Below are 12,403 nucleotides of genomic sequence, written 5' to 3' on the forward strand. Positions count from 1 at the left end.
CAACTAATAATTCGATTTTTAAATTACTTGATCACAATTATCAGATGGTTGTTATAAAATTAACAGCAAATTATAATTATAGAACTGTTGTTTGGTTGTTTGAAAGCATTTATTCATTTTCGTCACCCGATGACCCAGTTATGTTATTAAATATATTCTTTTAAAAAATATGTAGCTTAACCTATATAGTTAAAAAAATATAAAATTAACTTGAAATATTTAGGTTATGGTAAAGTTAATAATTATTGTATATTTTCCATGTAATCGTATACTTTTTGTTTGTTTAAAATGCATCTAATAGGCAAACCATTTCTTATACTACATTTACCTGAAATTTGTCATATAGGCTTTATTCTAGATTTAGAGATTAACATAATAATGTAGGCTACTTTTTATTCTATAAAAATACACAAGTAGTGGAAATATTGTCAAAAATTAAAAGCATTTTGAGACGCGAATAACACTAATTAATATTTAATTGGAATATGAACAAAAATAATATAATAATTACAAAAAGATTTCTAAACAATTATATTATTATATTCGAATGCCATTCAATTTCAATCAACAATGTCTCATCTCCAATGTTATTTTTTTTTCAACTGTTTAGTCAATGTTATTGAATCGTAGAGCCTAATAGTCCTAAATATTAATATAAATCGGTATTTTCATGTACACATGTTTATCGTTTTATCATAATAAATAAATAAATATTAACATTTGAATAGAAAACTTGTTAATATATTGTTACGATAATGAAAGCTAATAATTAAACTAGATTGTACGATTTAAGATTTCTTCTGCTATTCATTTCCACCCACTAAAATAAAGTGAAAATTGCCGCCATATTTGAAATAACAAAAGTCGCCGAGTCGGAAAATTATTTAAACTACGGGCATTGGCTGTGTATATAATTTAGAAATAGCAACGATAATTCAAATATGATTGTACTTTTTTGCCTGCCTAAATGTTGATTACTTATTGTAAGTATAATAGGTAAGATTATAAAAAATGTAAGTATTTGCTTTTACAAAAAAATAGTAAGTACTTAAGTTAATTCGGTACAAAATATTCGTATCTTGGCAGAACATATGATAGTTTTCAAGTGTAGGTAGCTATAGGTACCATACTCTTATATATTTCTTAGTACCTAACTACAGCCTCTGTTGAATGTCTTAAGTTCTCTGCATTTCTTAGTAATCCACCCGAAAAGTCAGTAACTTGATTTCAAATTGTAAGTTGTATGAAAATTATCGTTACTACGTTGTCCCTCGGAAGAATACCGCGCGAAAAACGTGGCAGACTACAAATCAATCGTATGTACCCATCAGCTGGCTAGTAATGGAGGTTGGTACGTATACGTACGCAGGATAGGTACGGCACTCAGGCTGGCGGCGGCACAGGCTTATCACTCGCCCGTAGCGGTCCACTGCGCGCGGCGCCACATCGATTTTTTCACAAAACAATCCATTTGGAACCCTCGGTTTGCACCATAAACACGTTTTGAACGACAAAATAAGTGTCCAACGCGCTCACAGCGGTACCGTGGTGAAATGTGAAATATTTCCCGGGTAAATTATGCGCCACTCCCCGCCTACACAAGAGGATAATGGCCGCCCAAAATAAAGGTACGTACAATTTGGCATGTTTATTTGCAAATTATGTTTTTCTTTTTTAATATATTTTTTTTTGCGTAAAAATTGGTGTTAAGCTTTTCTGGGGCACTGTAAATATATTCACGTTGTATTATCGTTTTGACGTTACGATAACAAGCAGCGTGGGCGAGGATCAGCCATGTGAATGATGTTTGCAACCTTGTTTTTATAACATTGCATGATAAGGGTGATTTTTTGGTTTAATTGCGAACAATAAACTGCAGTAATGTACTATTAAGTTTGGTGAGTGTTATGTTATTTTGCCTGATTTATTTGGTGATAAATTTTATGAAACAATTTTCCATTATATGTATGTTTTTTGTTTTTAAATATGTTACGTTATTAGACAAGTATTTATATTGAAATAAAACAATCATATTTTTTTTACATCGTCCATATGTACCATAATATTTTATGTTGGGCATTCAGCCGCAAAAAGCCGGCTGCGATGCTTATGCAAAGAATATAATATTTGTAGCATTAAGATATAGATGCAGTCTAGACTAGACTTAATAAAGCTCTACGATATTAATAAAACCAATACTCACCCAGGATAAAGTTTAAATGTGTAATAACGTAAAAAGGCAGTTGAAGTAAACACATTATTATTTAACTACGGTGATTCCGATGGCCTTAATATATCCGCACAGGCAAGTAGTCTTGAGATTATTCATCCTGTTTTAATATAATTAGATTTTGGAATGAAGTATTTTTGGATTAACCTAGTAATAAAACCAAGCAAATATTAATTTATAAGGCTAAATATTAATTCTTGATATTACATAGATTGCTTAATAACAGATTATTTATAATAATATAAAAGATTTTTTATTAAAAAGTAAATATTATTGGTAATAACATACGAAAGCCCTCAAACACAGGCAATACGACCAAATTCTTCGAATCAATGCATCAAAGCATTGCACTACGTTTAGTCATACACATATCATTCCAATTGAAACTCAGTCGTTAACGGATTATTTATTAAAAAGTAAATATTATTAGTAATAACATACGAAAGCCCACCAACAGAAGCAATATGACCAAATTCTAGGAATCTATGCATCAACGCATTGCAGTACGTTTAGTCATACACATATCATTCCAATAGAAACTCAGTCGTAGAAGCAAACAAAGCGATATGGTCTCTTCATCTCGATTTTGTTAGAATATTCTCGTGGAACAAATTACAATTTTCTATCGAGACCTTGACCGCACGATGTCGGTATCGACATCACGGTTTACTTAGTACGATATGAGATTCGAGAATAAAGCGACTTTCCTACGAGGGTTGTGTATTTTGCTTCAGGATTTACACACCCTTTTCTTATTGAAACAGGGCTTTATGCGTATTTTAGATCTTACCCGACCTCATTTACCATGTATTATTCCCTTGTCCAAAACTTAAATATTTCGCAGAAGTCTCCTGATACTATAATTATATTTGTTTTTCGCATGAAGGCTAAAAAGGTCGTCTGAATTTTGCGCGGCATAAAAAAATAACATGCGTTACAAAGATCTCTATGTTACTGATAGAAAAGAGTTTGATTTTAGACATCCACATTGGTGTCCACATGATTTGCAAAGGCTTTCATTTCCGTAGAATCCGTAGAATCTCTTAAGAAGGGGCGTTATAGACGAAGAATGGGTTTGCTTACAAACGGCTTTGAGGAATTGGTTCTATAGTAGGCGCCTGCCAGTTACGGGTTCCTAACTGCATAATAAATCTTTGCATACATCAATATGCAAAGATTTATGAATAATTTATTTAAGAAAATAAATTTTAGTTCTTTTGACGATTGTTAACTACCAAAATTTTCCTTATTGTCTTGTAACGGAGTTGGTTGCAAATTAAAATGATATGTATTTTAGGAGATGCTCGGAACCAACTCTGAATCTAAATAGTATATAAAATTTTACGGATTCAAATAAATCATTTCATTTCAACAGTTTTAGTGGTATTTTTATATAAAATTAACGAAAAAAAAAACACAATTTAAAAAATAAACTAAGAAAATGTGACGTTTATTTACTTTTTATGAAAAAGCCTTAAAACGCAAAGCTTTCATGCTTTCGCTTCTAGCCCTGTGTGTGTTGAAGGGCGATGATGATTACCATTAAATTACTCTCTTATTGGTTTGGTTACCTTCTTCTAATGACATTGCATATCATAATAGGCAAAGCACACTCGACGCGAGTCAGTTTTTACAAATTTCTCCATCTACATCTAACATTCTCATGCATACACACCGGATAGATACTATTTCTGATAAATATCAAATATTATTGGCTCTTTTGATCTCATTTTTGAGTATCAAAGAACTTTACTGTTTCATGTAGAGTGTTTTATTGTAATGGCACCCTTGAAATTATACGTAGCTGAAGCTGACTTTAGACAGAGATTCGCTCGAATCAACAGGTCGTCCGAACATGTTTTGTAAGATGTCATTTTATTTAAGCTACTCAAACAACAATGGTAATAATTAAATGTTAAATTTGCATTATGTTATGGGAAGCGTATCAATTGATCATAAATAGGTAATGGCCTAGAACGTTGATTGACAAAATAGTTATTTAACTACACTCAACATTCCAAGACATATATTAATTTTCCTAATTTAATATGCCTAATAACAGACTAAATCACTACAATATATAATGAAAGGAGCGATAACTTTAGTGAGTTGCTGAAAAAGTGTTGATATTTTATGAAAGTACTTTGCATACAAAACATATAAACTTTTCTTAGATTAATACTTGTCCAACTTTTATTATGACGTTCAGCCTCAGCAAAAAACCTATCCTAATCTATCAGTTCTATATACAGTTTTATGCTGTTGTCAGGTTATTGATTCTTGGGTTTAGTATGGCACATATCGTAAGTAGTACAAAACCTCTTCGCACTCGAAAATATACACTAAATATTACTTTCTACCAACCTAAATGAACAGTCAAAGCAATCAACTGAACCATTATGGAAAATACCTATAGCTTTTATAATCTGATGCTTATCTTATCACTAATCATTAGATACTAATACACTTTAACGGTCATAAAGCACACGATTTACACACTTCACACGTTGAATTATAAAGTTGGTCTGTGAAACGCATCTGTATAATGGAAGTTTCATTGTTGCATGCATGAACAGTTACAAACTTGTATACGTGTCATATTACCTCAGTTCTAATGGATTTTAATGGCAGCTTCTGTGCGCGCACAATGCACGTCTGTCATTAGTAAAGATGGAATAATCGCCGCGAGAGACTATTGTTTATTCATTTATTGAATGTGAACGCATGAGGATTGTCTAATGATTTGAATCTATTCATCTAACAGCATTTTAGGGAAGGAAACGATTTCCCCAGTTTAGCATTTCTAATTATGGGATTTATAAAATAACATTAACAAACTATAATACCTTAATACCTATTGCATTCGATTTTAAAGTGTGTAGGGTTACTAGTTTTGAGATCAATATTTTATTTAACGCCACCATTGCTTAGCATCTACGTCACTATTCTTTGAGACAAGCAATCGACAAGTAAATCCTTTGTAGATTGCAGCAAATTGCATGCAGTTCAGTTTACACTATACAGAGAGATCAAGGCGTAGTTTCCCATAGATTGGTTTAGATATATGTACATAAAGCATTACTGATTGTATCGGATGCGGCTGTCAACACCGGGTGACACCAGCGAACGGGATACTGGAATTCGCCGGCTTAGAGACTGCAGGGGCCTGGAGGAAAGTTGGGAGAGGATATGGGGAAGAGAAATGTGGGGGTAGGAAAAGGAACTTTCTTAGGATGGGCGGGGGGGATAATGCCAGGAAATGTTCGCGGGCCCTCATAGGTCTCAATGTGTGTTGACAACCAAGAGGTAGTATATTATATGCACACCGAACTGTGTGCTTAGGGCCGCGGCAAATGTCCCCCGTGTAAATAAATATAAGTAAATAAATATCTGAAGATTTATCATATGAGCTATTCTTAATCAGTGTTTAGGTAATTTTGAGTTTCATATTTAAAATATTCAAGAAATTTATATGTAATATTTATGAAAGTGCTCAGCTACTATGTAATTTAGCGTATAAAGTGAATTTTTAGTACTTCATTAGAAGCTACTCAGTAAAATAATCAGTTTTTGCGTGTTCTACTTTTTAGGATTTTTTGTGCGAAGATTTCTTGCGTTTCTAGGTAGGTAACTAGAGAGTTAATATAGAATTTAGATGCCATGGTTTTCTTTTTTATAAGTTTATTAAAAAGTAGACGTTACTTTAAGCTCCGCCCGCGTGAAAAATATTTCTCGGTATAAACGTTCTACTGAGTATTTTTTCGGGATGAAAACAGTATCCTATAATTATGTTAATTCAAGAATTTATTTATTTATTTATTTATTTAGGACAGCCAGTAGTTATTACAATGTTGCTTACACTAAATAAAAGAAAAACAATATTATAAAATATAAGTGTAACACCTTCTTAAGGCAGTCACAACATGCACTATTTGTGATAAAAAAAAAGATAATTTGCAAAATGATACACATACACTCTAATGGCAATTAAAACAAAAGACACATACAAGGACTACTAAGTATTTAAAGAGTTGAGATTCAAAACAAATGTATAAATTCTAAATCTAAAACTAAAAGTAAATATTTTCACAAACTTAACTTGGAATGAACTGTGTAAAAAAAAAAAGGAAAGGAACAGAATTTTTAAAAAAATATAAAATAAAACAAAATCAAAAATGGTTAATCTGGATCATTAGTAAGACTGGTTCCGTAACAGCCGTACAACCTCTCTTTTGAACTTATATCGAGAGTCTTAATAATCTATGTGTCAAATTTCCCATAAATCCGTCTTGCGTTTCCATAATATTTCGCCTTTATAATATAATTAGTTTCAAGTCTTTGCTCTTGGCTTCGCCTGCGTGAATATTTTTCCGAGATAATAGTCGCATTTTATATTTTCGCGGGATAAAAAGTAATCTATGTCCTTCCCAGAGTCTTAAGCTATCTTCATACCAAATTTCATAGAAATTCGTTCGGTAGTTTTGAGTTTATTGCGGCCAAACAGACAAATAGATGCGGCGGGCGATTTTGCTTTATAATATGTAAGGATGAGTTAAAAATTAAAACGTATCTAAAGTTATTTTGCTCAGGTTTAGGACACGCTCCAAAAGTAACTTCGTGAATAGTAGAGCTTTAAGCTGTTGAGCGAGTTCTTTGTTTTTGTGTTAAAAGCTTTTGCTTGTTCCTGTCTCCGTATGAAGAAATTGACAATTCCGTAGTTGCTAAAATGTGCCGGTTTGGGCTCTGTCACAAAATTTTATAATAGGCCTTCCTGCACATTATACAGCTTATTTTTATGTTTCATTTTTCATTATAGTTAGCGGTTTTTCAACATTTGCAGCAATATCTTTTTATATGTAACTTCATTTAAACATATTTAATTCAATTAAATAAATACTAAGTTATAATCCGTAACTACACCGTTTAAATTATTATTTATTTATTTATACACTTTATATACAAAGAAGTATATAGACGAATGTAATTCCAAAGGCATTTTCCACCAGTCGACTTAGGTGGTGCAGGGATAAATTACCGGTGCGCTGTAACGATGTGTCCAAACATAGAGCGGCAAGTGCGCGAAGAGTTTTCAGAACACAATTCTGCCGCATTTTATTCAAGATTATACTGAGAAATGTTTCTAAATTCTTTTATAATTTATATATTGTACCAATATATAAATTTGCATGCTGTGGTCTCCTATATTTGAAGAGGCACGTCACATTGGTAAATGTAAAAATGCTACGACATTGTTTTTATTATATGCCGTGTATCCTTCGTTGGAGGTCCTTAAATAAATAAATAAGTAGGTGTATGTATATAAGCACTCGAATTCCAGGTAAATAGAGTAAACATAATCATGTTGGCAATTTCCACTCCTTTTTTAAAAGTGTTTACAGCTTGTTTAAGTGCTATCGTAGTACTGGACTTCACCCTTGAGATTGCATTTCTAAGCATTTGTCTTGTTTTCATATTTTACGCTGCACTGTCATGTCGTCGGATAACAAGCTTAACTACATTGTCCCGGCTTTGTTGTATATTTAAGTTTATTTTATACAGGGTGCGCTGTTTGCTATTAATTTGCGTGGGTTTTTAACCCCCAAGGGAAAAGAGGGGTGGTAATAATTTTGGAATGGACCGATTTTAAAGCAGATTTATTTGTTTAAAAGCTGATATATAATTGTAAAATATAGGTAGATATTGTAACTGACTTTTTGGACGACTATTACCTCAGCGTTCCTCCCTGGCCATAAAGATATGCAGTCTTCGAAACGTCGGGAGAAAATTATAATATAAAAACCCACGATAAAATTCGAAATATCGTGTTGTTTTAATGTCGAAACGTTCATGTAAACATAAAAAAATCATTATTGAAAGCGAATGTTTACCTTCTACAAGAAAATTAATTGTGTGAATATGCTACATTGATTTTAAACACGATAATAAAACTGGGAAACCTTTTTTATATCTATCAATATCATTGAATATTTCTGCGGTGTCTTACGACGAAGTTACAATCCCCAAATTTGTAAATTCACTATCTTATTGTTATTGCTTTATTCTATGTCTTTTCCAGGGTTTCAAACTATTTCCGTGTCGAATTCCATAAAAATCGGTCCAGTGGTTCAGTCGTGAAAGCGTAACAAACAAAGAGACAGAATTATTTTCGCATTACGAATATAAGTATGGATGGTTTTAAGCAATGAATATGGCGATATTATTATAATTTCTACATGAAGGTTGAGATGGGGAACTAGAAATGTCTAGCAATTTATATACTGTAATAGTTCCTACGTAGTTATAGGCATCACGTGGATACCTAATGCGATTCGTGTATTATAACAACCCAAACACAGCCAACCTTGTAGCTTTCCGCTAATAGGGTTTCGTGTTGACGTCGTTAATCGTAAAAACATAGATATGACATGATTGATAGTTCAGGACATATTTAACGACATTTGGAGCACTCTCGGCGAATTTTGCGCAAAAAATGAGCAGTCGTCAAGATATTGGACAAAAGTGATTAATCATGATTTTTTACAGTCGAGTTGCGTAAATAAGCTTTAAGATTTTTCGGTACTTACGTACTTGTTTTGCTGTTGTAACGTATTTTTAGCATGGAGTTTACAACAAGAAATAGGGCTAAACGTGTTATTATAGATAACGACTCCACCACAATATCTATTTCCAATAGCAAAAATATATTTGAGACGATTTGGACAATTGCCAATATACATGATTGAAATTGCAGTGCCTTGGAAAGTAATATTCTGATTTTTGCAGAGTCTTACTAATCATTTTTTTAAATATTTATCGTCACTGAACCATGTTTTCATTTGCTTCGTCTAACGTTCAACCATTTAACGTCACTTAACATAGCGTGACCAAAAGGATAATATTTATTTTTATTTTATTTATTTTAACTTTTTTTGCACACAAGTAAAACAATGAAAAAACTATAAGTATAAATAGCGGTCATATCGCTATAGGCAATATCTTTCAGGCAACCATGAGATGGATATAAGAAAAGGAGTAAGAGAGAGCAGTCTACTAAATGGCGTAATAATTTCAGATTATTAAAAAAAATCGTGATTTCATCATACATACCGAAGTGTCCCAAACACTTTGAGACAAAAACCATAAATTCATAATAATAATAATCATCATAATTATTACACAATACAGGCATAAAAACGTCATTTAGTAAATCAGTTAAAGTTTTACTTTTTATAATGAGATGTTGTTTCAACTCTTTGAAGAGACATAAACCGCATTTGTATTGTAATGAAGTTAAGGAAAAAGAAAACAATAATTAAGTTCTATACAAAGAATAAAGTTGAGGTTCTATTTCAATTGATTAAAAAAGTGAAAAGTAAGAACAAGTCATTCGTCAGAATTTTAAGTTCCAAGTAATGGTTCATAGTAATATTAATTAGATTAGTAAGTAAGTTGTTATCCGAATATTTGCATGTTAATCTTTTATACTATAATAATCTATATTCATATCTACATAATATGATGAAAAGTGTAGGATCAGAACAATTAGACGGTATTGTTCCTCTTAAAAAGTTCTAAAAAATATATTTTTAACGAAATCCCCCGCCTCATCTGTCTGCCTGTCTGAACGCGATAAACTCAAAAACTACCCAACGCATTTCTATGAAATTTGGTATGGAGATAATTTGAGACCCTGGGGAGGACATTGGGAACTGTCTATCGCGGGAAAATCATTCACGCGGGCGCACCCGCGAACATAAGCTAGTATTAGAATTCTTTCAGTGCAGTTTGTATATATTTTTATAAGTCGCCAAAGTATCAAAAAATCCTGACACAAATAAAATTTTCTGTTCTCGATTAGCATGAAACTAAGTTAGCTCGATAATTTACGGCATTATTCAATGTCAAACAGTGGCAAAAGAACAGCAGTAATGAAAGCCCGCCCCACAGGGTATCGTTCAGAAATGACAGTATTTCAGCGTTTATTTTTACAAATGTTATTTTCCGTAGGAACCTAAATTAAATTTCTGTCATACATTATTCATGAGAAATTGTATTGTAACGAACTGATTACCAGCAGAGACTTAGTGGAACAGAGACACTTGTTTTTAAGAAGAAGATTTTGATTGATAAATTTAATATTTTAAAATGCACTTAGTTTATCGGCGTGGACTTGTTTCATTTTCTTTTACATGCGGGCACGTGTGTACGGTCTATATCTATATCTATACTATTATATAAAGCTAAAGAGTTTGTTTGTTTGTTTGAACGCGCTAATCTCAGGAACTACCGGTCCAAACTGAAAAATTCTTTTTGCGTTGGATAGCCCTTTGTTCGTGGAGTGCTATAGGCTATATATCATCACGCTATACCGAATAGGAGCGGAGCAGTAATGGCTAATCTCAGGAATTACCGGTCCAAACTGAAAAATTCTTTTTGCGTTGGATAGCCCTTTGTTCGTGGAGTACTATAGGCTATATATCATCACGCTATGGCCAATAGGAGCGGAGCAGTAATGGCTAATTTCAGGAACTACCGGTTTGAACTGAAAAAATATTTTTGTGTTGGATAGCCCTTTGATCCCGGAGTGCTATAGGCTATATATCATCACGCTATAACCAATAGGAGCGGAGCAGTAATAAAACATGTTGCAAAAACGGGGAAAAATTATTAGTTTTGAGAGCTTCCGTTGCGTGCGCTGCGTAAACGGTTAAAGTTATGCAACAATGATGTATGACGGGATTGTTCCTCTTAAAAAGTTCTAAAAAATGTATTATAAAACAAAGTCCCCCGCTGCATCTGTCTGCCTGAACGTGTTAAACTCAAAAACTACCCAACGTATTAAGATGAAATTTGGTATGGAGACAGTTTGAGACCCTGGGAAGAACATAGGCTCCCGGGAAACTACTACTTCTATAACGGAAAACTTTAGCCTGAAAAACTTTATAACGCGGGCGGAGCCGCGGGCAAAAGCTAGTATATATATATATGTAGAGTAAAATCATCGCACCACTTGAGAATGTTATTGAGGTATAAACCTTGGTAAAATATTGTGCCCCGTCCGTTATGGTAGCGGTTTGATTGAACTGTTCCCTTATATAAACCACGTTCATTATTTACCCGACTCTGTATAAGACAAAGGATTTTTGTAATTTCGAAAGAGGTGATACTAAGATATTACAATTTTAAATGCTTATTCTCGCGAAATGGATCAGATACTTATTGTCATTGTATCTGCTATTGAGAGAATTGTATTGCTATATGCTATTAACAAAATAGAAGTATTTGTAACGTTCTTAACGTTACAAATACTTCTATTTTTTTTGCAAAATAAAAGGTCGACTGTGCAATTTCCGGGAAAGAAAAGTAGTCTTATTTAAGCGGTTGAATATCTAAATCTATTACTAAAATATAAACCTGAAGAATTTTGTTTTTTGAACGCGCTAATAAAACACTCTTAAACCGATATCAATTTATTTTTCATTAATATGAAGCATTACTCTTGAGTACTATAGGCTACTGTTTGTCCCGTGTAAATATAAAGCAGGACTTTTATCCCGGAAAATCTTTTTCACGGGCGTAGCCGCGAGCAATTACTTATAAAATTCTTTTTTGAAAGTAATTATGATAATTTAATGATGATACTGAATTTCAATATTATTAACTCTGTTATTTAACTCACACAGAACGAATCTTGTAGTAGCGATCAATCTGATTAGATCTCTGGTTCAATTTATTAATACCCTTTACCTTCAATTTGTTTGAAAGATAGACGGTCTCTGCTCGCTTTTGGTTCAGACGTCCGGCCATCGTTCCTTTGGGATTGCGGTGCTCCGTAATTTTCTTTTCTCGTATATCGAAATTAAATATCGATTACCTATATCAAGGAATGGTACACAGCCATATATTTGGTAATAATTTGTTTATTTGTCAAAATAATGAATGCTGCAAACATTTTCTTTGAATTTATATTATCTTTTACATATACTGTAGAATCATTTGTTTTGTCGCAGTCGATAACGAGTCATCAGAGGAGATGCCGGCGGACACGGCGAATGATCCGAGCGCCGAACAAAAGGAGCGGCTTATTGCCGCTGTGAAAAAAGAAGTCAAGCAGTTAATGGAAGAGGTAAATATTATATTTTTATAATATCGTTCTGATTACTATCATGTAAT

General features: G+C 32.8%; 1 protein-coding gene across 3 annotated transcripts in view; it reads left to right on the forward strand.

Annotated features, from left to right (window-relative positions):
* The first annotated feature begins 1,019 nt into the window (after positions 1-1,019).
* LOC115441376 (small G protein signaling modulator 2) overlaps positions 1,020-12,403 on the forward strand; it is a 55,696-nt gene continuing 44,312 nt past the window's right edge. For 2 of the 3 annotated variants that reach the window (XM_030166149.2, XM_037436665.1), the window contains exons 1-2: positions 1,020-1,628; positions 12,241-12,356. In XM_030166149.2, the coding sequence (XP_030022009.1) occupies positions 1,610-1,628; positions 12,241-12,356 (135 nt within the window). In that variant the 5' untranslated portion in view covers positions 1,020-1,609. The remainder of the gene's footprint in view (positions 1,629-12,240; positions 12,357-12,403) is intronic. The other variant, XM_037436666.1, reaches the window with a different exon arrangement.

The sequence above is a fragment of the Manduca sexta genome, chromosome 9 (assembly GCF_014839805.1).
Source record: "Manduca sexta isolate Smith_Timp_Sample1 chromosome 9, JHU_Msex_v1.0, whole genome shotgun sequence".
Taxonomy (NCBI): domain Eukaryota; kingdom Metazoa; phylum Arthropoda; class Insecta; order Lepidoptera; family Sphingidae; genus Manduca; species Manduca sexta.